We start from the raw sequence: 27,504 nt of genomic DNA on the forward strand, positions 1-27,504 counted from the left end.
CTGATGGGTCATACCGGATAGCACAAGATCTAAGGGCTGTTAACAAAATAACTGAGGATCTCTATCCTGTAGTCGCAAATCCATACACTCTACTAACGTGCCTGACACCCGAGCTAACTTGGTTTACTGTTTTAGACTTGAAAGATGCCTTCTTTTGCCTCCCTATCCATGAGGACAGCCAGAAAATTTTTGCATTTGAATGGGAAAACCCCAAAAGTGGGCGCAAATCCCAGCTCACCTGGACTGTGTTGCCTCAAGGATTTAAAAACTCTCCTACTCTGTTTAGAGAGCAACTTGCCAAGGATCTGGAATCCTGGGAGGCTCCCCCAGAAGAAGGAAAGATATTGCAGTATGTGGATGACATCCTCATAGCCACCCGGACAAAAGAGGCATGCATAGCCTGGACTGTAAGCCTGCTAAACTTTCTGGGACTTCAGGGATACAGGGTATCAAAGAAAAAGGCCCAGGTAGTGAAGCCAAAAGTAATTTATCTGGGTTATGAGATCAGTGCTGGACAGCAGACTCTAGGGCAAGATCGCAAAGAAGCGATATGCCAAACCCCGAAACCTCAAACAGTGAAGGAGCTGTGAACATTCTTAGGAATGACAGGATGGTGCAGACTATGGATACACAGTGTCGTTCTAATTAGGAACGGCGGGAAAGAACGACACGGACTCTCAAGGGAGTCAGAACAGGAGAAATCTTCTAGTTTATTGCTCTAGGCTTGTTATATAGATTAGTTCGTGGAAAGTACAGAAAGGAAACTCTTATTGGTCAGTAAATCACCACATCACCATCATTGGTCAGTGGGGTTCACCACCCCCTGACTTTCTCCTGCAAGGAAAACAAGGAATAGAAAACAACACCTGCAAGGCTGTTTTGTGTCCCTGAGGATTGTTTTGATTCCTCCTTAAAACTTCCCAGGCTGGACTTGAGAAAGCTATGCGGCCTGTAATTTGTACAGGCACTGTGGTTCAGATTTAGCATCCATATACACAGCAACGGGTTGCTTGTGAAACCTCTGTATGCGCTCATTACAAGCAAGAACAAAGTCCTCCAGTGGACAAAAGAGGCCACACAAGCCTTCCACCAGCTGAAGAATGCCCTAATGTCCGCTCCAGCGCTTGGACTCCCGGATGTAAGTAAATCGTTCTTCCTGTTTTCCCATGAGAAGCAAGGAATTGCCCTGGGGATACTGGCCCAGGACTTGGGTCCATACTGAAGAGCAGTTGCTTACTTCTCCAAACAACTAGATGCAACAGCCAAGGGATGGCCAGGATGCCTTAGAGCTGTTGCTGCAGTGGTGCTGAATATTCAGGAAGCACGCAAATTCACCCTGAGCCAGAAAATTACTGTATTGGTGTCTCACACAGTATCTGCAGTCCTAGAAGTAAAGGGCGGGCACTGGCTTTCCCCACAAAGGTTCCTAAAATACCAAGCCATCATGGTAGAACAAGATGATGTAGAGATAGTTGTAACTAACATTATCAATCCTGCTTCTTTTCTCAGTGGGAATCAAAGGGAGCCAGTGCACCACGACTGCCTGGAGACCATCGAAGCTTCCTACTCCAGCCGCCCAGACCTGAAAGACACCCCGCTGGATGATGCAGAAACCTGGTTCACTGATGGGAGCAGCTACATCATCAGTGGAAAGCGACACGCAGGGTATGCAGTTACCACCTGCAGAGAGGTAATAGAATCTGGACCCTTGCCAACGGATACCTCTGCACAAAAGGCAGAGATCATCGCTCTAACCCGTGCCCTGGAGATTGCAAAGGGAAGGAAAATAAACATCTATACAGACTCGAGATATGCATTTGGGGTTGTACATGCACATGGGGCCATCTGGAAAGAAAGAAGACTGTTAAACTCACAAGGGAAAAACATCAAACATGCGCAGGAGATACTGCGGCTACTGGAAGCAGTCCAGCTACCTGAGCAGGTAGCAATTATGCACATTAAGGCACACCAGAAGGTGAGCTCAGAATTAGAGGAAGGGAATGAGCTGGTGGACAGAGAGGCAAAAGAAGCAGAAAAAGGTGAGATAACAATTGAGGGAGCCTTAATTCCTGATGGACAGATCTTCCTTGAAGGTAAGCCAGCATATACTAGAAAAGATAGAAAACTAATTCAAGATCAAGGGGGAAAATATAAGCAAGAGGGATAGGCTATTACTGCAGAAGGGACAATAGTCATCCCTTCTCATTTGTTATGGTCACTAGTAAGAGAAGAGCACCAGAAAACACACTGGGGAATAGATGCCCTGTATAGCTATCTAACTGAAAAGATCACTGCCAGAAATTTATACTCTACTGTCGTTCAGGTAACTCGGCAGTGTGACATTTTCCTCCAGACTAAACCTAAGAATACTCCCAAACCAAAACTCGGTCAAATTGGAAAAGGCCATGGGCCTGGACAGCAATGGCAAATTGACTTCTCAGAACTCCCAAGAAAAGGGGGGTACTGATATTTGCTAGTTTTAACAGATACCTTTTCAGGGTGGCCAGAGGCTTTTCCCACCAGGACTGCCAAAGCCCGGGAGGTAACCAAGGTATTGTTACAAGAGGTAATACCACACTTTGGGGTTCCAGCCACAATATCTTCAGATAGGGGGCCACATTTTATCTCAAAAATAGTACAACAAATCAGTCGACATCTGGGGATAGATTGAGAGCTCCATACCCCTTATCGCCCCCAGTCAAGTGGCCAAGTAGAAAAAATGAATCATTTAATTAAACAGCAAATTGTGAGGCTGGGACAATAAGCTAATTTACCTTGGCCCCAATCTCTCCCACTGGCATTGACGCAGATCCGAACCAAGCCCAGAGCCAAAGAAAAACTAAGTCCCTTTGAAATGCTTTATGGGAGACTATATGGTGTGCAAAAGGGATTGTCTACCCAAGTGGGGGAGGAGAGGCTGACTGCCTATATGATAGCCCTAGGCAAACAGCTCAAAACAATTGAGAAACATGTGGCTGGAACCCGGAGCAGAGGGCTGGATGGGCCAGTGCATGACATACAGCCTGGGCATTATGTGTATGTTAAGTCTCTTACAGAAAAAACTTTAGAGCCACAGTGGGAAGGACCGTTCCAGGTGATCTTCACCACCTTCACTGCAGTTAAGATCAAGGAACAGAGCGCCTGGATTCACCATTCTCGAGTGAAGAAGGCTCCAGAAGCCCCTTGGAAAGTAACACTGGGTGACAATGAACTGAAACTAAAACTTACTAGAGCAAAATGAGTACATTGCAGTTGGGAGCATTCCATGATTTAGCTTGCAAAAACCTAGTCAATAAAGTCAGTCTGTTTGTTTTACTTGTAACCACAAGTGTAATTCAAGAATTGGAAAGCACCTCTAGCCAGAAAAATGCTGAATGGCCTTGGTCCCAAGCTTTCATTCAATCCACTGGATTCATGGGAAAACACTCTGATATAAGAGATTTAAACCTATCAACTGTAGTTATGCATGAAAACCAGATATATAAAAAGCGAGAATGGCAAAAACAAAGGTTATGGACCCTTCAAGGGACTATCGGAGAAGTAATCAGGGTAGGATGCCGGATGATTAATGGGACTAACTATGAAAAGGCAGTCCAAATTAGTGTTTCAGCTTCTCCTACGGGCAAGCACTGGGGAGTTTGTGACCGTTTAAGTAAATTGGATTGTTGGTATAATTTTACATTAGTACAAACAGTGGATGTGGTCTGCCTCTGGGGTCATGGGGATAAAGGGCTAACATTCAAATTTAGAATGAAAGCCGTGCCTATTGCAATGACCAAATCAACTGTAACCCAAGCTCAGACCACACCATCTAAAGTTAAACCTAAGATTGAACCTAAAATTTATGAAGTTGGTCCATATGTAATAACGAATACAGGACAACAACAACTGTTATTTAATCCAGAGTGGTCTCTCAAGCGTATTGAATTACTAATGCAAACTAACATCTCTGAGATTCAGCCAGCCTGCTCCTCTTTCCTAAAGACATCATCTGAGGGCTGGGCAACATGGTTACAAAAGCAGATACACTTCAGGAGCAGAATGAGAAGAGACTTAACTGGAATATTAAGAACAGGGTTAGGAGTATTAAATGGAATTGATTCAGAAATATTAATGAATAAATTAGCTGCTGCAACAAGTGATTTGACGAAACTAAAACAGCCCCTACAATCCTCTATTAGCACTAGGAACTAACCAATGGGAAGTTTCTAAAATATTACCAAGGTGGAAAGAGGCTGGGGACCAAGACCACAAGCTAATAATAAAAGCACTAAATATTGCCCAAAATAATGTGTCATTAGCCCTTAGCTGCATACAGGTACAATTATGGATGCAATCAATAGTTGCTTCAGTAATAAGAAAAGGAAGTGAAGTTGCTTTTCCAATTGAAATTAGGAAAATTGTCTGGGACAATGCAAATAATTTAGAAAGAAAACTTCAGTCTTGATGGACTCTGGTAAATTTTACTTATGACCCTACCACCGAAATAGCTACTGCCTTAGTGCTGACTATACGTAATGCTACAATTTACAATATCCACCCTATTATTGCATTAGGACTGAATCATGAAGGGGCAGTTCTCTACCCCTCGGAGCATAGAGCATGGTCCCGGTTGATGAATGGGGGGTGGCAAACTGTGAATTTGGAATCTTGTGTTACCCGGGAACAACAAGGGTTTATCTGTGAGGCTAACACGATTGATGCACAAGACATATGTTTAGACACTGAGCAAAGCATCTGCCACTTTGAGATTCATCCTGATACTAGTCAGAAGAGTGTGCTTGTATATATTGGCCTAGGCTGTGTATGTCTAAGAACTGTGTGTGTTTCTGTAGAAATAGATGATAACAATGTAAATTTGCCTATTAAGAACCATTCTAACTTTTGTATTTGTAATTTTGTTAAAATTGTAGGGTGTGATTCAGCACCGGTTACATCCCACCAGTTGATAAGATCTAACTATACAATATACCATAAATTATCACCTACACCCATTGAAATGAACCTGACATTAGTAAAACAGCTAATGAACCACCAAGATTTGGCAAAAATCCTGAAAGAGATACAGGAAAAGGGGCAAAAGACTCTGATTACTGTCTATCATGATACAAAGGAAATAAGCAAAGTATTACAAAGAGTAAACCAAGACACAAATCATCACTGGTGGGATGCACTCTTTGGATGGTCACCAACTGCAACTGGAATTTTGAACACACTTTGCCACCCTATCATTATAATACTGGCATTAGTAGGTATAAGTCTAGTGCTATCGATTGCAATGCTTGTTTGGAACTGGAGGATGTTAAAACGGATGGCAGTACTGACTTCCCTAGCAGCAGCATATGGTAATGTAATGAGAGATACATACCGAGGAGAGCAAGCTGTAAAAGTAGACTGAAAAATAAAAGGCATTAGTATTGCTAAGTAAAATAATTTACTGATTTTCTAGAAAAGGGGGGACTGAAATAGAGAAATTAAGAATTAAGAAGAAATGCTTGACTAAAAGGGGTGTCTGACAAAACCCAGACCCTGACACCCTAATCCACAAGAACAGGAAAAAAGAGTCAGACTGCAAGATGAGATAAGGAGCTGGAATACACAAACAAGATGCAAAGACAAAGGCACCACAGGATAAAGGAGATTCCTCAGACCCTAAGCCGGAAGAAATGGATTTGAAGTCCCAAAAAGAGGCCAAAGGACTGAAAGGGGCATGGGGCTAATTGTAATATGAAGACAGGCAGGGTTAAGAAATTAATATGTATTAGGCGTATCGTGTAAACCTGGTCTGTAAAAGATAAAAAGGGAAAACCCAATCAAAAAGGTGTGCATGCTTTTTGGAGGAGATATCCCCATGCATCTCAGCGCTGAATAAATTCATACCTGCTCTTTAACTACTCTGCGAGTTATAGGGTTCCTTTTATTCCGCACTTCAACAGTTGTGTTGTGAATTCATGTTGTAAATATTGGCTTTTCACAATTATTCTGATAAATATATATTATATGCTTTCACTATATTCTTTTCTCTCTTAGTAAGTTATAGGCTTAGGTAGGAATTCTGAATAATAAAGATATGTTTCATCTGGACAAGGCAAGACAATGGGAGGATCAAGCTGTGGAAAACAGGCTGTTATCAGCAGCAGGAAAGGGAGAGCAAACTGTTATCAAAAAACCGGTACCAGGACATGGGAAGGGGGGAAAGATAAGCTCAGCTGCCCTCAGAAGAAGGATGAGGGGCCCAGACTCTTATCAACAACTGACCATCTGCAGAGAAAAAGGAAACCAGACTCCAAACGAATGCTGACCAGCAAGAATAATGATGACCAGCAAAAAAATTATGATGACCAGCAGAAACTGAGACTGTGCAAAAGCATGATCTAAGAAGGCGGAACCAGGGAGGGGACATGCTTGAATATGCATTAACCCCTCACAGCAAGGATGGGATAAAAGGGGTATCCATAGGATACCAGGTGTGCTCTTGGCAGCGCGCCAAGGCACTCGGCCGTTTTAACCCTTTGCTTTATTTCTTATGTCTCCTAATTGTCTTTTATTTATATTAAATTCTTTTTATAAATTATTAAGTGAATCTCGTTTTTAAGAGTTGGAAATAAGCTTTTTAATAATATCTCCCGCCAAGATATGGCAGCTGCAAAGCTGCTCCCAGCCTGCAGAGCGCTTGTAGAAATGTGTGCTGCAAATGCACAACATGCACCGAGCCCCCCGTACCTCACAACACCCGTTTCTCATGCCCCTCTCCCCGCTCCCCCACCCCAGCCAGTGTGGGTCCCCTCCTCCCCGCCCAGACCTGCATGTCCCCAACCCCCGGCCACGCGACCCTCGCTGCTGCCCCCACGCACTCAGCGGCCCCCGCCCCTTCTGCCCCAGCCCCCACAAGCCCCGTTTCCACCCCCCCCCCCCTTTCGCCCCCCTCTTGCCTTTCCAGCTCTCCCCGGCATCGCAGTCCCGCCCCATTTCACTGTCCCCGCCGTCCTAACCCCCGCCACCCCAACCACCCTAGGCAACGCGGTCCCCACAGCTCTGCTCCCTACCCCCCTCCACCCCCGCACCCCAGTCCCCAGCTCCCCCTCCAAGGGGCTGCCGGCTCCAGCGGTTCCGCTGTTGTGAATTCATATTGTGATATTGTCTTTTTCACAAGTATTAAAATGAATGTTATATGTTATATGCTTTTGCTATGTCTTTTTGAAACTGAAGCTGAAGTTAGAGAAGCTACTATAAAACTTGTGAATTTTCTTGGGGAAAAGGGACTCAGAGTATCAAAAGGAAAGTTACAGTTTGTGGATTCAGAGGTAAAATATCTTGGTCACCTGATAAGCAAAGGTAGCAGGAAATTAAATCCTGAGAGAACTGCAGGGATCCTATCCTTTCCTCCTCCCTCTTCAAAGAAAGAGGTTAGGAAACTACTAGGGCTGCTGGGATTTTGCAGATTGTGGATTGAAGGATACACACAAACAGTAAAATTTTTGCATGAGAAATTGACAGGGGGAGACAATATAAGATGGACCAAAGATGATGATGACAAATGAGAAAAACTGAAATTGAAACTAGCCTCGGTACCAGCCCTGAGCCTACCCTCCTTAGAAAAACCCTTTCATTTATATGTGAATGTGGAAAGTGGAGTAGCTCATGGGGTTTTAGTCCAAGAATGGGGGGGGGGGAATAAAAAAGCCAATAGCCTATTCATCCAAATTATTGGATCCAGTAAGCCATGGCTGGCTGGTATGTATTCAAGCCATAGCAGCTACTGCTATTTCGGTGGAGGAAAGCCATAAGCTCATCTTTGGAAGTAAATTAATTGTGTGTATACCTCATGTGGTCCGAAATGTACTAAATCAAAAAGCTGAGAAATGGTTAACAGACTCCAGGATGTTAAAGTATGAAGCAATCTTGACTGACAATAATGATTTGACTATAGAAACAAGCAAAAGCCTCAATCCGGCTCAATATCTGTATGGAGAACCAAAAGATGATTTGGCACATAATTGTCTGGAAATCATACAATGCCAAACTAAAGTTTGGGAAGATTTAGCAGAACAAGCCTTTCTGGAGGGAAAAAGAATATATGTTGATGGTTCATCCAGATGCTTGCAAGGAAAAAGAATGTCGGGATATGCTGTAGTTGATGGGGAAAATATGCAGACCATCGAAAAAGGAAGTCTACCTTCAAACTGGTCTGCTCAATCTTGTGAATTATATGCTCTAAAAAGAGCACTAGAGCATTTAGCACATAAAAAGGGGACCATATATACTGACTCAAAGTACGCCTTTGAAGTAATACATATCTTTGGGAAGAATTGGTAAGAAAGGGGGTTACTAAACTCAAAAGAGAAAGGACTGGTACATGAAGGACTTATTTTATAAGTTTTGGAAGCATTAAAACTGCCTGAAGAGATAGCTGTAGTACATATCAAAGGGCACCAAAAGGGAATGACCCCAGAAATAAGAGGGAATAATTTGGCAGATCAAGAAGCTAGAGATGCAGCAGAAAATGGGACCAAAAGGGTTATGTTAATTTTGACCCCAGACAAAGAATTTGAGGTCCCAAAATTTAGTAAGGAAGAAGAAAAGGAATTAAGATAGGGGGAGAGCAAGATCAATCTGGGAAATGGAAACACCCCAATGGAAGACAGTTACTTAATAAACCACTTACTAGGAAAATATTAGAAGACATGCATCAAAAAACTCTTTGGGGTACTCAGGCTTTGTGTGATCACTTTCTAAGGAATTATGGCTTCATTGGAATTTTTGGAATGGCAAAACAAATAACTGAAAACTGTATAACTTGCCAAAAGGTGAATACAAAAATAGTGATAAAAACAACATTAGGAGTCTGTGGGTTAGCTCTGTGACCTTTCCAAAGTATCCAAATGGATTTTACTGAACTTCCCCATGTGCAGAGGTGGAAGTTTCTATTGTTAGTAATAGACCATTTAACTCATTGGGTGGAAGCGGTTCCTGATGTCAGAGCTACAGCTAATGTGGTATGTAAAACCCTTTGGAACAAATTATTCCTATGTATGGAATGGTTAATAAAATAGACTTTGATAGAGGAACACATTTCACATTAAGGGTCTTACAGCAAATAACTCAAGCCTTGGGAATAAAATGGGAATTACATACCCCAAGGCATCCACGACGTTTGGGCCAGGTGAAAAGAATGAACCAGACTTTTAAAAAGAACTTTAACAAAATTAATGATTGAAACCCAAATGTCATGGGTAAAATGTTTACCTTTGGCCCTATTGAGGGTTTGAACACAGCCCAGGTCAGACCTGGGAGTGTCACCCTATGAGATGATGTTTGGATTACCCTTCCTTACCACCCAACATGAAACTGCTACTTATGAAGTAGGGGAACTAAGTATTAGAAAATATGTCACCACAATTGCCAGAACACTTGAAAATTGCCAGTTAAGAGGAATGATCCCTCAAACCACATCTTTAGAGTTTAAAATTCATAATATCCATCTAGGGGAATGGGTACTAGTGAAACCATGGAAAGAACAATCTTTAACTCCATAATGGGAAGGTCCTTTTCAGGTACTGCTGACAACGGAGGCTGCAATCCGGACCAGGGAACGAGGTTGGATCCATGCCAGCAGGATCAAGGGACCTGTGAAAGAACCTGAAAAGTGGACTCTAACATCTAAACAAGGTGATACCAAGTTGACTCTTAAGCGGGGACTGAGTGGTAATGAACTGGGATGATCCAAATGATCCAAGGAATGTACAAAGAATCACGCCTATCTGGGAAGTAAGGCCAAGCTTATATCAGTGGTTTCAAGTGCTGCCTGGACAAGTTCTGAGACACCTTCGATATCCCCCTTGGGGAGGAGTACTCCCTCTCCAAACAGGAGGATCAGGACTGTTTCAGTCAAGAGATAATCATGTTCTGGCTTTAGCCTGTGACTTAAACAGAGAAGGGGGAGATTACAACTTCCATCAGTGCCATACCATATACTGTGTCTGAATCATCCTAATACTGGACATGCTAGCTGGGTTAAATGTAAGTGTTTAAATTGTGGAAAAATTGGTATTGTAGCTCACACAATCAACGTTCTCACTGTAGAAAGTGTCGAGCGTGAAATCAATTCCCTATTCAGACAGAATTAAGAAAAATTGAAATAATAACTTGGCTTTGTGGATAGGAATTACTAGTGCCTGTTGAATGGGAAATACCTGAAGAATGGTCAAAAGCTACGGTTAAGATGTGTCAAAAACTATTTGCCTGGAAATTGCAAAAAAGGAAGTGACAAGGAAATAGAGGGGTAGACTGGGTTGGCCACTGTACCTGCCACCAAGAAGATCCTATACACCTGCTATGGGCAGCTACCCCATAGGCAGGGGAGGTGGGGGCAAAAGCCATACTGGAACTCTGTTATTCCTTCTTCTGTCACTCATCCTTCTTCTTTTCCCTTTTGAGACACCGGCAAGGCCATAATGCTATTTCAAATGCTATTGAAAGCTTTACATGGAAAGACACCAGAGTTCCGTTCTTATTACTCACACCCATGTCAACAGTCACTGTTATGACCCACCCAAATTAGGTACTTGTATGCAAAATGGGAAAAAATACTGGATTACAGAAAACCTAGGAACAAGTGGTAACAGATTGGGAAGCGAATATCCAAAAGGAGAGAAATGGATTTGTTTCACATTTGCCATTAGGGGAAAAGTCCCAGATTTGGTAAAGGAACAAGTGGTAAGTAAAAAGACAAAGCCAGCACAGCAATCTAGCCCTGTATTAACCTCATGTCAGGACCTGTATACGAAACTTAAAGAGCAGTTAAAAGGGGAAATAGATATCTCAAGATTGGGAAAGAATCTGTTTCTGGAATTAGGGGAAAGGGTAAGTAAGGAAATTAACATAACCAACTGTTGGGTCTGTGGAGGAGCTTTGATGACAGAGGAATGGCCATGGAAAAGCAGTAGCTTAGGCCCGGTGGAACTCCTTAAGTGTAACCAGACAAATATAAGAGGGGGGAACCAACCAGAAGGGTGGATTCTAAGTTCAACAGTAATAGGGGAAGAATGTCTCTGGTGCACTGGGAAAATTTTCTTAACGAAGTAGGAAATACTCCCTGTAAAAGGTATAAAATTAGTAATGGAACTTCTACATGGTGGATCCCAGAGGAAACAACTCTGTATTGGACTCAGAAAGGCAAGAGAAAAGAATTATAAGTATGATAATGAAACCAGACTCTTCCAATGTAATGATACAGGAGATAATCCTTATTTTGGAATCCCAGAAATATCCAAATTTTGGGAAAATATAAATCAACAGAAAAATGACAATTGGATGGCTCATTTTGGATATGTGGGAAAAGGGCATACCCAAGACTCCCTTCATGGTGGAAAGGGAGTTGTAATTTTGGAATCATTCCATCAGGGTTTTTCCTTTTACCAGGACCAGATGGAGATCAATTAGGAGTACCAGTTTATGAGGACCTAAAATGAAATACAAGGGAATTGATTGGAGGATTTAAAAAATGGGGGGATGAGGAATGGCCCCCTCAACACATATTGGAGATATATGGGCCAGTTACCTGGGCACAAGATGGGAGCTGGGGATATTGAACCCAAATTTACATGCTAAATCACATCATAAGACTCTAAGCTGTTGTAGAAATCATAACTAATGAAACAGCCAGGGCCATGGAATTAGTAGTCAGTCAGCAATGCCAAGCCAGAGCTGCAGTATATCAGAATAAGTTGGCCTTAGACTATTTTTTTGCTGAATAAGGGGATGTTTGTGGAAACTTTAATACACTGGATTGTTTAATAATCGTTGGTAATGGGGATGCTGTTCTAGATATTGTCAAGAATATCAGAAAAAGTAGCCCATGTACTGGTCCAAAAATGGGAATCAGTGCTGACCACTAGCTGGTGGGATAATGTATTGAGAATAGGATGATGGAAGAAGCTAGGTTTCTTCCTCTTATGTGCTACAGCTGGTTTAATATTTAATGACAGAGGTCAGAAAACAAGAATTATTGCTCAAGCTAAATGATTTATCAAACAGAAGAGGGGTAATTGTTATAAATGCGTATTGTAATACTGGCTTTCTGCGAGTATTAAGATGAATGTTATATGTATAATGTTAAAATGGCTTTGCTGTGTGAATGTAGGGTTTTTTTCCTGCAATTAGCAAAATTAAGGTATTAGTCGATATAGTATGCTTGAACTGCCTGCCTCATTAGGATAACATCCAGTGAACAGATGATGAGGGCCTGGCTGCTATCAACACTCCCCACCTGTGGAAAGAAGGAACCAAAGCCCAAATTAAAAGGTGATAAGAGGATTAAAACTACAAGCCAAGAAGCATGCATGGTCTAAAAAAGTGGACCCAAGGAGTGGTCATGCAATATAGTTCCTGGAAAAGTTTGAATATGCGTAAAGTCTATGTAGTAGAAGTGGTATATAAAGGGTGTTTCCAAAGCACCAGGTGTGCTCTTGGCAGAGAGCCAAGCACCCAGCTGTTAATCTTTGCTTTATTATCTGTGTCTCTTATTGTCTTTATTAAACTTTTAAATTTTACTGGGAGTGTGAACCTTGTTTTTCACATTCTGGAGGGGACCCTGACGCTATCACAGAAGAGCTTGCGCTGCCCCAAGCCATGCAGCATCAGCTAGAGTCGTGTTGCGGCGAGTGGCTAAAGCCGGGGGGAGCCCTTTCCAATAGCCTGTTGCCTCTCCATTTGAACTCTGCGAGAGTGGAGTAGTGGCAGAAGGGGAGCATGCAGAGCTGTGGGGGTGCAGTGCTGTAGCAGAGGCAGTGAGTGTGCAGTACCAATAACATGGCGGTGAACACATGGCAAAGGCGTGCTGTGCTGGTGAGTAAATGGCACAGCCGGGGGACAGCAGCAAACACTGCACCAGTGACACAGTAGGTCTGGCAGGATGTGCATGACTCTCTGCATGTGGGCAGTGAGGAAGCAACCCAGGGCACCTGATGGCACTGGCGGGGCAGAGCCACATCCCTGCTCCTTGTGGGCAGCAGGATGTGCCTGAGGAGGTGCATCTGCCATCTTGTGCTCCACTGGAGCCCTGCTAGCCACCCCAGTGCGGCCCCTGACCCATGCTGCTCCTGCTGCAGCCAGGGCTCCTGTGTCCTGTGGACCCTTGTGAGCTGATACTGTGTTGGAGAAAAGACCTGGGTGGATGGGTAACCATCTCCTTGGGGGAGCTGCAGAAATTACATCACCTTGTGCAGGAGCAGCTGAAAGCTGGGCATGTCATTCCTACAGCTGGTCCATGGGACTCTCCTGTTTTTACTATTCAGATAGTGATTGCTGTACGATTTTGGAGGGTCAGTACTGTTGTTGTGCCTATGTCGCCACTATCCTAGACCCTATCTCAAAGATTGGTGCTTTACCACAACACCTTGCAGCCCCCTGTGTCGCCCTGAAAACTCAGCTTCTGAGCTTGCTGACATGGTTTTCTAAAGACTTTCCCAGGACAGTAACTGTAAACATAGATATGTGTACATTCTTTCTGTTACACGTCTTGTGATGGGCATTTCTCATGGCCAGTGCATTGAGCAAGTGTTATCCTGACCATCCAATCCCTGGCCATGGTCAGAAGCCTATAAATCCTGGGAGGAAAAATAAACTCTCTCTTCTTTTCACCACACTTCGACCTGTGTCCGTGTGATCTATTCATCTTCAGCGGCAACACCCCTGCCTTGCTCTGATTGCTTTTTGTTATGGATGCTCCTATAATAATTCTAAATTGTAAGCTATCCTTACAAATGGAAATTACCTGATATGTTTTTTCAAGGTACCCTTTTGCCACTTAAAGAAACTGAAAGAACAGCTCCCACCTTGCAACTTCCCTGATGTAAAAAAGGTTACCACTGAAATAAAAAAACATAACCCTCTCATCCTGCAGCAACTTCCGACTCAAAGCTTGTTATCTTTTGAAACCAGTTAAGGAGTTAATGGTAATATAATTGTAATGTTCCACACTTGGATTTATATACCTTCTGAGAAGGAAAATTGGAAAATTTAGGTATTGTTAAGTAATTTTTTGCTCTTGTTTCAACTAACTTTATATTTTTACTGAGCTGTAGATTTTGACATGACTATTAGAGAAACTTAAGGTTAGCTGTGTAATTGTAGTATATTTCTAGATCCAGATAACATTAATACATAGTTTTTATAAAGGGATTTAACTGTAAGGTAATTATTTCATGTTACATTAATAAAAGTTTGCTTGTAGGTATTTTAGGGAAACCCTTCCAGTCAAGGCTTGGACCCTGGCCAAGCCCTGTTCCTGGCTGGTTGTCGAGATGAAAAATGAGGGGTGGGACCACCATGCTATTTGAGATGATTTATTGCTCAAGTAAGCCAGATAAGATATCAGTCTCAAAGGCGTGAGATTTAGAGAGGAGCAACAAGTCAGCCATTGCTCAAGGTAGTCACGGGTTTCTTCTTCACACTGCAATATATAACATTTTGGTCCAATAGACAGTTAATATGAAACTTGTTTCTACTTAACCTATCACCTTTGCTTAATTTTGCCACACTGCCTCTGTCCCTTAGCCAATAAGCTGACAGGTCATGTACTCATACATACACCTCTATTATAGCTTCTAGATCCATAGCCTACTCTATAAGTCACATTATTACAGCTCAAACCTCACACTATTTTACCTAATATAATTTCTTACTTACTCAAGACATATTCTTACTTATAACTATAGGAATATAAGTTTATAATTTTTCTACTTAATGTTTGTGTACCTTTATCATTACGTTAACCCAAGCTCTTTCCAAGGCTGGAGATTGAACCCTTCAGCATCTGTGGAATTTTCCATTTTTCCATTTCCCACAGCTGGTTAGGGAAGTATACCATCAGACCCAGGTGTTTCTGCATTACAGGTGTAATCAAGTCATTTTGACTTGCTGATTTGGTCATAGAAAAGCTGGACCCCCTTTTAAAGTAAACTTGGAAACCTTGTCCAGAAACGGTTCTCCAAGTCCTCACTGTAAAATGCGACTTCCCAGTGACTGGGTGATGGTAAAGTATTTAGGTAGTTGAAGGTATTGCCTTGTTTATTTTTGCTCAGTGTGTGCTTGTTTGACTACATGTATTGTTTCACTGTTCGCAATAAGAGAAGTGCATGTTATGTTACACATTTTCCTGAATTAATTAGGTTGAAATATGTTCATATTACAGTTGTTAAAACAAACAAAGGGGGGTGCAGATGATGCCTTAATTTTTAAAATTATCATTCCAGAACAACAAGAATATTTTGGATGGTGCTTTACAAATAGCACAGCTCTACAAAGTGCCTTACAAAACTTTATGGGGCAAATTACCTATCACCTACCCAGTCACAAACTGTTGCAACTGAGCAGGACGACTGCATTGTCGTTGAAACCACTAATTAATCACAAACCTTTGAAAGGTCTCACTGTTTTTACTGATGGGTCTGGGAAAACAGGAAAAGCCATTGTGACATGGAAAGATGACCATGGATGTTGCCGCTGGAGACGAATAGATCACACGAACACAGCTCGAGGTGTGGTGAAAGGAAGAGAGAGTTTATTTTTCCTCCCAGGATTTATAGGTTTCTGACCACGGCCAGGGATTGGATTGGTCAGGATAACACTTTCCCAACCGCACTGTCTGTGAGAGATGTCCATCACAAGACGTGTATCAGAAAGAATGTACGCATCTCTATGTTTACAGTTACTGTCCTGGGAAAGTCTTTAGAAAACTATGTCAGCACGCTCAGAAGCTGAGTTTTCAGGGCGACACATGGATTGTAGAAAATATTTTAACAGAACGAGGGCATGATATTTTAGCAAAAGCCTGTCTGCACAAGCCAGCTTTTAGTACAAGCGACAATATTAAAGGCAGTGTGCTTGAAACCCTCCTGGAGCAGTGAGAAGAAAGAAAAACAATAGCCTTGTGAACTGAGAAAAGAATATAAAACAATATGTATTAACCAGTAGTAACTTGCTAAGCCTGTGGACCCTGTCAAACCCTATAAAAGTGTGCTAAAGATAAAAATAAAAGACATTTGACATACTTCTGTGAAGAATCGGCTGAATAGTCTGAGCAGTTTCTCAATAATGGATGGCAAACACTAGAGGGTTGCAATAGCGGATCATCTCAGCTAGTTGAATTATGTGTTGTAGCCATGGCTTTTCAATGTTTCCCTCATGTTCCCTTAAATATTGTAACTGATTCTGCTTATGTTGCAGACATCACACAGTGATTGGACTGAGCATTGTTAAAAGAAATTTATAATGCTGCATTATTTGAATTGTTAAAAACTTTGTGGCATACAATCCAAGCCAGAACTTGTCCCTGTTATGTGTTGCATGTTCAGAGTCATACAAATTTGCCTGTCTTTATAGCAGAAGGTAATGCCTGAGCTGAGCCAGCCCTGCCTGGACAGCCCCCCAGCCAGACATGCTGGCACAAGCAAGAGCATCACATGCCTTTTTTCACCAAGATTTTTGAGCCCTACAATGACAAGTTTTGTTAACAAATACTGATGCATGCAATATGATTAATACTTGTTCTGATTGTCAAGGCCATGTAGCACCACTGCAGATAAGTATTAACCCCTATAGTCTGTGAGCCTTACAAGTTTTGCAGAGAGATGTTACACACATTTCTGAATTTGGTCGTTTAAAGTATGTACATGTTTCAGAAGACACCTTTTCATCCACTATATGGACCTCAGTTCACGCTGGAGAAAAAAGCCATGATGTTATTGCGCATTGGCAACTAGTTGTTGCTGTCCTAGGCATTCCCCATACTGTAAAAACTGATAATGGCCCTGCATATGTCTCGCACAACACTCGATGGTTTCTGCAAGTGTGCGGTGTGTTGCACCTCACTGGTATTCCTCATTCCTCTACAGGCCAAGCCATTGTTGAATGCGCCCATGGCACTTTGAAGCATATACTTGAAAAACAAAAAGGGGAATGTGAGGTGAAATCCTGCAGAGTAGGGTGGCCAAAGCTCTGTATGTACTGAATCACCTTACAATATTGCCAAATTCCCAAAACCCTCTTATTTTAAATCATTTTTTGTCATTGCAGTCCTCTGGTGACATCCAGTTGCCTAAGCTTAAGGTATTGGTACGGGACCTCATTATCAACAAGTGGGAAGGTCCTTGGGACCTTGTCACTTGGGGGCACGGGTATGTTTGTATTTCTACAGATGCTGGAATTCAGTGGGTACCTGCTCGGTGTGTGCACCCTGCTCTGCGCTCTGCTCTGGATCACAACCAGCAACGCCTTCCTGACAGCCCCTCAGCTGACACTATGAAACAGTAACAATATTTGGGTATCACTGCTCCATGCATTGAATCAGATGCAATTTTGTGCATCTATGGCACAACCACAACAACCCTTTTGCACCAGTTTAGTGGGAGTAACCTTGAACGACACACAAAATATACAAGTAACACAAAATGTTGTCAAAATGTGACAGTCTTCCCAGAACAATTGTTATACCACAACCTGCTGTATGGAACTATGGATCTTTGAGATGACAATTTACCTGTTGCTTCACTTAAACCCCAAGAGTTAGACATTTTAGGGACATTATCAGCAGAAGGATGTATATTTTTTTAATTATACACCGCGACATGATATGTGAGACCAAATTGAAACAGGAAAGCAAAATGTTACCTCTGATAGTTTCTGAATTAAATTGACTTGTTTTGTAGCAAAAAAAGATAAATTAAACTGTCGCACTATATTGGGAATGACAAGAAGCACGACTCTTGTGAGTTGAACAGGAGAGCAAGGTTTATTACCTCAGATCTTCTTTTATAGACCGATACGCGAAGGTCCAGAAAGGTAAAACCCTTATTGGTCAGTGAACTAACACATCACCTTCATTGGTCAGTGGGGTACACCACCCCTTGACCTTCTCTTGCAAGAAAAGATGAAACTGACAAACAACACCTGCAAGGCTGTCTTCTATCTCTAAGGATTGTTTTGATTCCTCCTTATGATTTCCCAGGCGTCTTTCTCAGGCTAGTCTGAGAAAGTTATGCGACTTGCTTTTCCACAGACACTGGGCTCCCTGCTTGCTGCTTGCATTTAGCATCCATATGAAACTTCCTTAATTTTGAGTGCTTTGGCTATAGATGTAGATAGTGTGTGGCATGCTACCTTGCAAAATTGTGCTGCTATTGATTTTCTCTTTTTAGCTCATAGACATGGCTGTAAAAAAATTGATGGCATTTGTTGTATGAAAGATTTTCTGGGATAGATCACTCGCTGGAAGGGTTAGGTTCATCAAGCTGGATGAAGAGCCTCATTCAAACTGGGCTTATAATTTTTGTACTATTATAAATATTTCACTCATTGGTGCCATGTTTGTTATCCTGTCTGCAAAGGGCCCTGCAAAGGATAATAAAAACTGCCTTTGTAGTCGAAAAACAAAAAGGGGAAACTGTGGCAGCTAGCAGCTGTCCTGAAGGCGTCACAGACACAAGTAACCCTGACCTTAACTTGATGAGCCTATACCCGTGAAAGAAAAGAAGTAAACATCTTTAATAAGTAAGTCATTTAAAAGTGGAAGGACTTAACTGCAAGGAACGGATGCCAACCAATCTTTGGCAAGCATGTATGCAGGCAGCTATTGACCAGTGAACTGGGTGGTAACAAGTTACTAGCCAATTAGGATTGAATGCACAATTTTTGAAAACCATATAAATGTAAGTTGTGAATGGTAAAGTTTGCTATTGCAACATGGAGTGTTGTGTCATGTCCACCTCAACTGCTACAGTACCCCTCAAACTGCTGCAGCATGAGTCACTGTTCCATGGGGTGCAGTCCTCCAAGGACAGGCGGCCCCAGCCTTGGAGCTGGGTGCCTCTCTCCTCAGGATCACAGCCTCCTCCAGGCATCCACCAAGCTCCGGCGTGGTGCTCCTCCACAGGCTTAAGGTGGATCTCTGCATCCCCATGGACCTCCATGAGCGGCAGGGGCACAGCCTGCAGAGGACTCTCGGCTCTGACACCTGGAGCACTTCCTCCCCCTCCTTCTTCACAGACCTTGGTGTATGCATAGTTGTTTATCTCACATATGCTCAACTTGCCCTTCTCTGGGCTCAATAAAAACTGTGTAACAACCTTTGTTTTGATTTCTTTTTAAATATGTTATTGATGCCTTAGGATTTAGCTTTTATATTTTTCAAATCCTGTACTGCTTTAGTGTATAAATCTAAAACTCCATAGCTTGTCAGCTACTGTTCTCCCATTTTATTCTGACAAAACAATCTCTCTAGGCCTGTAACGCAAGGACACTCTACTGTATCAGGCCCTGAAAAGTATAATCAAAAGTGAGTTGGGAGGGAGCAAACTAGGGTTATATGACTTCATTACCTGAAGTTGTAATTGGAGGATTAACTCCTGATTTGTAAATGGACAAAACTTATAATTGTCTGAGAAACTCGTGACTGTCATCTATTTTGGGTGTAGCCTCTGGGAGGCTTCTGACTGCCCAAGGTGCACCTACTGAAGGCCTTTAATAAATACCCACTTTATTATCTTAATCTTTTCTAGCCTCTGTTCTAGGTAGCCACTCCAATGCATCATTATCACGTAGACATTGCCACCATTTTTAATTGGCTCAGCCTTGGCCAGTGGCATGTACGTCTTTGGACCCACCAGGGATTGGCTCTGCCAGACATGGTGGAAGCTTCTAGCAACTTCTCACAGAAGCCACCCCCCACTACCAAAAACCAGGCCATGCAAAATCAATACACTAGTGATGTCAGGGATGTGGGGAGATGGCCAGAGCTGTTCCTCCTCTCCCCAAAATACAATTCCACAGGGCCAGAGGGCATGCTAGACATGTTACTTATAGATGTATTAAAGACTCGCTTGCAGTGAGAGACTTCTCCGGGGTCAAGCTGTTCAGGTATAAGCAATTTATTATATGGGTAGAGGGAGGAAGAGACCTGTATCTGCCACCAGCCGGGGCATACGCGTGGTCAGGGAGAGAGAGTGGGGTGGGGAGAGAGATAGTTTAAGAGCCAGGGGAGAGAGCTTAAGAGAGAGAGGGGAGAACAAGAGAGCGAGGTTATTAATACATTATATCTTTTTCTATAGTGAATATTCTAATTCCCAGTAACCAATCATTACAAGACACACCCACTAAAGAATTTACATATAGCCTATAAGAACTACTACATTACCATACAGTGTTACATTTTAAACTCTAAAAGCTTTACAAATTCTTCTCTTGCTGCTTGACCGTTGGATTCTCTATCTGCAGAAGGACATTGTTTCATCAACAGGGATTCTCCTTTAGCTGGCTAGGCTATTGTTCTTTGGTTATATAGTAACTAGCACTCAGTATCCCATGACTCAAAGCTAGCTCTCATTTCTATTTCGATTCTAGCCTTTGTATTTTCAGAATCTTTTGCTAAACAATCATATGCATAAGGTTTCAGTTTCATCCTCCCCAACAGGTACTTCCAAAGTCCTTGCTGGGAATCTGTGATAGAGGTGATACCCACCACTTTCAGTCCATTGGTCGCTTATCTCTGCCTACATGACCTTGGTCACTGGAGGCTATGGTGTACCAGGAGTGTCCTGCAGGCAGCACCTCCCACCATGGGTCATTTAAGGTCCACTGGGTGAGTGAGACCTGGGGACTTGCACACATCCCTGGGAACAGGACAGTCTCAGTGTGGGGATAAGAATAGGTAAAATCACAAGTGCAGAGACTGAGGGAGGATATCTTCAGCACTGTGGGGAGGTGTCACCCTGAAAACTCAGCTTCTGAGCTTGCTGACATGGTTTTCTAATGACTTTCCCAGGACAGTAACTGTAAACATAGATATGTGTACATTCTTTCTGTTACATGTCTTGTGATGGACATCTCTCATGGCCAGTGCGGTTGGGAAAGCGTTATCCTCACCATCCAATCCCTGGCCGTGGTCAGAAACCTATAAATCCTGGGAGGAAAAATAAACTCTCTCTTCTTTTCACCACACCTCGAGCTGTGTCCGTGTGATCTATTCATCTTCAGCGGCAACATCTGGTGACCTTCGATGTGTGTTGCAGGTGACGGTTACAGGGTACTATCTAGCCTGTGGCTATGGCTGGTTTTGGGCTCTCTCCTACGGAGGGCCTGGTTATGGAACTATGGCGTGCAGTGTTTGATCAGAGGGGCATGGATTGATGTTTTGTATGCTGACTTTCAGCGATTGTGTGAGTATGGGAGAATTGAGGGGTTTTTCCCTGTGGTTGAGGAGATTTTTTTGAAGTCGGCTTGGGACGCTTTAGGCGATTCCCTGCTCAAGGTTCTGCTGGTCGATTATGAGCCCTGGCTGATCTGGCTGCTGGGGATCTGGCACAGGTGCGGCGGCGTTCTGAGGAGCTGCCCGTCCTCTTCTACCAGATCAAGAGCTGCTTCCGCTGCCCTGGGTGAGGGGTCTGGCTCCGGCTGTGGGAGCGGGGCAGGGCTCTCCCTCTCCCCCGGTGGCACAGAGTTGGGGGGTGGCTGTGTCTCGGGTCCCGAGGTCGGCTCCCCTGGGATCGCCAAGGCCCCCGGCGGATTGAACGGGGGCGCCGCTGGACCGGTGGGCGTAACGCCGCCTCGACGGTGTAAGCCTGGGTCGGGGTTGCCTCCTTCGTGTGCCCTCCCGGCGCAGACCGATGGGGTGGTGCTTGAACGGGGGGTGCCGCCGCTTCTGGGGGATGCCTCAGCAACAGTCCCATGTCCCTGCTGCGGCTGGGCCGTGCCGTACCCCGCGGTGGGGGACGGGATGGGCCCAGGCCCCGTGCCGGCGGCCACGCATGCTGTTCCAGTGGAGAAGCGGCCGGCACCGCTTCTTGGACCCTTCGCTTTCGTTGTTAGGGGCGGTTCCGAGCTCTGATCCCCTCGCACCGGATCCGTGGGGTGTGGGGATAGGTGGTGCGGGTGGTGCGGATGCCGAGCCAGGTTCTGCCGGCCCCATGCTGCAGTTTTCCCCTCCTGCTAGCCCAGGTTGTCCCCTGGCAGCGGGACGGGGTGGTGCTGTGGCTTCGCGGGGTGTGCCTCTACCGGTGCTGGAGGCGGGCCATGCCGAGCTGGCTCCACCCCACCCCGCCTCGGGTTCCCAGGCATCGCCCGAGCCTGCGGCTGGAGCCAGCCCTCCTCCGTCGCCTCCTGTGGCCGCGGCAGACCAAGGTCCTGCAATTTTTACCACTGGCTCTGGTGATGCTGCCACGGGACAGAAGCCGGTGGCCTCCATGGACAAAGGGTCCCAGGCTGCTGGAGCCTCTTCGGCTGACCTGTGGACTTTGTCTTCCTGTCAGATGACGGTGCAGCTGAGCATATCAGGCATTCCATGTGCTTCCGAATGCTTTGGTCCGGTGGGTGAGGCCATGAGTGCTCTTCTGGCAGCGTGGTTGATACCACTGCTCAGGGCATCATTGTTCACCTAGGGGACGTTGATTCGGAATTCCTGGGGTGCATTTCTGCCATGGGATACAGGAATGTTATCGACCCTGCTGGCTGGCCAGGTCTAAGGGTATCACTGAGGTCCTAACTATCCCTCTCCCAGCATCACACAGACCACATAACCATGAGGTTGGGGGACTGAGGGTAGTGGAAGTGTTTCTGTTCATACCCCCTTTTGCATTCTGTGTTCCCCCCTGTTGCCGCTGAAGATGAATAGATAACACGGACACAGCTCGAGGTGTGGTGAAAAGAAGAGAGAGTTTATTTTTCCTCCCAGGATTTATAGGCTTCTGGCCACGGCCAGGGATTGGATGGTCAGGATAACACTTTCTCACTGCACTGGCCATGAGAGATGTCCATCACAAGACGTGTAACAGAAAGAACGTACACATATCTATGTTTACAGTTACTGTCCTGGGAAAGTCCTTAGAAAACTATGTTAGCAAGCTCAAAAGCTGAGTTTTCAGGGCGACATCTCACCCTTTTTAGTTTTAACAAAAAGAAAAGGAAAAAGAAAAATGAACAAAGAAACTAGCAACACTCTAACAATCAAAAGGATAAATACTAGGAAAATACAATGCTCCATACAATCAGAAGGCTGTAATTTCAGGGTGATATCTCACCCTTTCGTTATTACAAAAAAAACCAAAAAAAACCCCAAAAACAACAAAAACCCAAAAAATAAATGAAACAAATGTCCAACATAAACACCTGCTTGTGGATGGCTCCCAATTTGGTCACAGAGGCAGAATCCATGGCCAAATTGAAAGGTGCCTGGGAAAACTTATGAAATGCTATGACAGCAGCCTGTAATTCCATCAATTGGGCTGATCCAGCCTCATGACTCTCTAAAACCTGCCACTCAGATCCATCCTTCCAGGCAGCAATGGCATTTCCAGTGTTTTCATTGGTGAATGATACCTGTGAAATGCAAATCTGGAGTGGCAATGAAAAAAAAACCAGCGACATCAATGGAAAGATTAATGTAATAAACTTGACGAGCAGAAACTGCTCGCAGAACCTCCTCCAGCAGCTACTGTGCCTGTGGGGTCAGTGTCAGAGGTGACTTTAAATGAGTCCCCCTTTAATAGACCAAACAAGGGAGACAGTTGTGTCATGGTCAGTCCCATATAGGGACAGAATCATGTAAAAGTCCATTAATATCTGGACATCATTCATGCAGCGTCTGCACTGAATGCAAAAAAAAATAATTGCACCTCCAGATGTGGGACTGTTCTTCCCAAAAATTATTTTGACCCTCGAATAATTTCAGGGAGGTTGTAGAGACGAGCAGCAAGAAACTGCTCGCAAACTCCAGAGAGGGTTAGAGCCCCATATCATCGGCAAATGCCAGCAAATTTTCGCATGCCTTATGGCAAAATCTCCATTGATATCTCTGTGTGGGCTCAGCATTAATGATAGCTGGCACCAGAAAGGCAAATTTCGGTCTGTCATCGGGATGCAAAGGAATTGTAAAGAAACAGTCCTTCAGAGCCACGATGAGGACTAGCCAATCAGCAGGAAGCATGGCAGGTGAAAGCATGCTAGCCTGCAACATCCTCATGCTTTCCATCATAGCATTAACTTTCTGGAGGTATTGTAGCAACCTCCATTTCCCAGACTTCTTCTTGATACAGAAAACAGGAATGTCCCAGGGACTGGTGGAAGGCTCCAGATCACCCTGATCCAACTGTTCCTGCATCAAGTCATGGAGGGTGACTAGTCTATCATGAGAGAGGACAACAGAATCTGCTGAACAAAAAGTCAGTCTCAATTTCTTCCTTGCATTGAATGTGTCAGCATCGGGTCCTAGGGTCACTCCGGGGGCCCATCAGCAAACCTGACAATCGTGATGTCCGTGCCAGTGTGAAAAAGCCCGCGGAGACTAATCTCTGACAGCATCTCACCAAGGATGGACAGGGTGCAGACCCATTCAGGATGATCCCTGGCTGACAGAACAGCAGTCCGTGAACCCAGGGAGGTCCAGGGAACCTGAAGTCACCAACTCCCCGCAGGTGGTTCTCAGCTCTGCGAACACAAGACTCAAAAGGCACAATGTGAGCAAATCCAGGTCCCACAGGGATAGGAACAGGAGGCAGGATTGTGGAACCCATGGCAGAAATGCACCCCAGGAAATCTGAATCAACGTCCCCTAGGTGAACAATGATGCCCTGAGCAGTGGTATTCAACCACGCTGCCAGAAGAGCACTCATGGCCTCACCCACTGGACCAAAGCATTCGGAAGCACATGGAATGCCTGATATGCTCAGCTGCACAGTCATCTGACAGGAAGACAAAGTCCACAGGCCAGCTGAAGAGGCTCCAGTAGCCTGGGACCATTTGCCCGTGGAGGCCACCAGCTTCGCCCCTGGGGCAGCACCACTTGAGTCAATAGTAACCAGCTCAGGACCCCGATCCGCTTGGGCCGTAGGAAGCGGCAGGGGAGTCTCTTTCCCAATCACAGGCTTGGGCGATGACCAGGAACCCGAGGCGGGGTGGGGTGGAGCCAGCTCAGCACGGCCTGCCTCCAGCTCTGGGGGGGACCATGGTGCAGGTAGAGGCAGGACCCGGGGAGCCACGGCACTGTTCCGCTCCGCTGCCAGGGAACAACCCGGGCTCGCAGGAGAGGAAACCTGCAGCATGGGGCCAGCAGAACCCAGCCCAGCGTCTGCACCACTCGCAGCACCCGTCCCCACACCCCACAAATCCGGCGTGGGGGGGGACAGTGCTCAGAATCGCCTCTAACAGTGGTTCTTCAGGGGCGAAAGGTCCAAAAAGCGGCGCCAGCCACTCCTCCACTGGAACAGCGTGTGTGTGCGTGGCTGCCGGCGTGGAGCCTGGGCCCGTCCCATCCCCACCGCTATGGATGCTAAATCTGAACCAGAGTGCCTGTACAAATTACAGGCCGCATAGCTCCTCAGGCTTGCTTGAGAAAGTAGTCTGGGAAAAACATGAGAAGGAATTAAAACAATCCTCAGGGACACAAAACAGCCTTGCAGGTGTTGTTTTCTATTCCTTGTTTTCCTTGCAGGAGAAAGTCAGGGGGGTGGTGAGCCCCACTGACCAATGATGGCGATGTAGCAGTTTACTAACCAATAAGAGTTTCCTTTCTGTACTTTCCACGTATCTGTCTATAAAACAGGCCTGAAGTAATAAACTAGAGATTTTCCCTTGTTCTGACTCCATGAGAGTCTGTGTCTTTCTTCTCACCGTTCCTAATAGAACGACACACCGCGGGGCAGGGCACAGCCCAGCCGCAGCAGGGACATGGGACTGTCACTGAGGCATCCCCCAGGGGCTGCGCCGCCCCCCGTTCAGGCAGCCCCTCATCGGTCTGCTCCAGGAGAGCACACGAAGGAGGCAACCCCGACCCAGGCTTACACCGCTGGGGCGCCGGCCGAGGCGGGGTTACATCCACTGGTTCCGCAGCGCCCCCGATGGTCCACTGGCAAGGATCAAACCCTGCCTCAGGCCTACACCTCTGGGACGCCAGCTGAGGCAGGGTTATGCCCACCGGTCCCGCGGCGCCCCCGTTCAACCCGCTGGGGGCCCCGACGATCCCAGGGGGAGCCGACCTCGGGACCCGAGGCACAGCTGCCCCCCGGCTCCACGTCACCGGGGGAGAGGGAGAGCCCTGCCCCGCTCCCACAGCCAGAGCCGGAGTCAGATCCAGACCTCTCACCCAGGGCCGAGGAAGCAGCTCTTGATCTGGCATAAGAGGAGGCGCAGCTCTTCAGAATGCGGTCGCACCGTCACCAGATTCCCAGCAGCCAGGCCAGACGGGGGTCCCAATCTACCACCAGAGCCTCGACCAGGGAATCGCCTAATGTGTCCCAAGCCGGTTTCTAAAGAAGCGCCTCAACCACAGGGAAAAACCCTTCAGCTCTTTCATAAGTATACAATTGCCGAAAGTCAGCATCCAAAACATCAATCCATGCCCAATCAAAAGCAGCACGCCACAGCTCTACAACCAGGGCCTCTGTAGGAGAGAACCCAAAAGCAGCCATAGCTACAGGCTAGACAGAGAATGCCTCGTAACATCACCTTCAGCACACATCAGGGGTCACCAGATGTTGCCGCTGGAGATGAATAGATCACACGGACACAGCTCGAGGTGTGGTGAAAGGAAGAGAGAGTTTATTTTTCCTCCCAGGATTTATAGGCTTCTGACCACGGGGCAGGGATTGGATGGTCAGGATAACACTTTCCCAACCGCACTGGCCATGAGAGATGTCCATCACAAGACGTGTAACAGAAAGAAAGGTAGAGCGGGGGCAGCTGGGGGCTGGCTGGTTTCTTCAGCTTGATAGCAGAACACTCACGAGGAGCTGTGGTTGCTTGGGGAAAGGAATCTCCCATCACCCAGACGGAGGTGCAGCTTCTTCTTCTCCTTCTTCCTTCTTCCTTCTTCCTTCTTCCTTCTTCCTTCTTCCTTCTTCCTTCTTCCTTCTTCCTTCTTCCTTCTTCCTTCTTCGTTGGTGGGCCTGGCACCCCCTGTCCTGCCGGGACGTGCCAGTGCCAGCCACCGCCACAGAGCTGCTGATACACTTGATCCACTGGCCCAGGATTCCTATTCATTTCTGCCGTTCCAGCTGGCTATTCCACTGAGTCCTACAGGAGCACCGGGACTGACTGCCCAAGGGGGCTTATGAATCAAAGCCTCTCCTCCATCCTTTCCCGTCTCAGCTGAGAAGGCTGTCATGGGGTCCCTGTTTCTGTTTTATTGTTAATGCTGTAGTTATTGTTGTTTGTTTGCCTTGTTGTAGGAAAACATTTTAACAGAGTAAAAGCATGAGATTTTGGTAAAAGCCTGTCTGCACAAGCCAACCTTTGGTATAAGTGATGATATTAAAGGTAGTGTCCTTGAAACTTTCCTGAAGCAGTGAGAATGAAAGACAAACAATAGCCTTGTGTACAGGAGAAAAAATGTAAAACAATATGTATTAGCCAATAGTAACTTGCTAAGCCCGCGGACCCTGTCAGACCCTATAAAAGTATGCTAAAGATAGAAATAAACGACGTTAGCTATACTTCTGTGAAGACTCAGTGAATAGCCTG

The 27,504-nt window shown here is 45.2% G+C and overlaps 1 protein-coding gene across 1 annotated transcript in view; it reads left to right on the forward strand.

The window, feature by feature from the left end:
• Positions 1 to 602: 602 nt before the first annotated feature.
• The window catches only part of LOC148183279 (uncharacterized), a 30,638-nt gene continuing 3,736 nt past the window's right edge, over positions 603 to 27,504 (forward strand). The window contains 5 exon segments of the mRNA XM_088061379.1: positions 603 to 613; positions 1,042 to 2,093; positions 21,066 to 21,079; positions 21,361 to 21,428; positions 21,986 to 22,358. Coding sequence (XP_087917505.1) covers positions 603 to 613; positions 1,042 to 2,093; positions 21,066 to 21,079; positions 21,361 to 21,428; positions 21,986 to 22,358 — 1,518 coding nt within the window.

The sequence above is a fragment of the Pseudopodoces humilis genome, chromosome 12 (genome assembly GCF_049639895.1).
Source record: "Pseudopodoces humilis isolate 2021_Gansu_Grassland_sample_001 chromosome 12, ASM4963989v1, whole genome shotgun sequence".
Classification (NCBI taxonomy): domain Eukaryota; kingdom Metazoa; phylum Chordata; class Aves; order Passeriformes; family Paridae; genus Pseudopodoces; species Pseudopodoces humilis.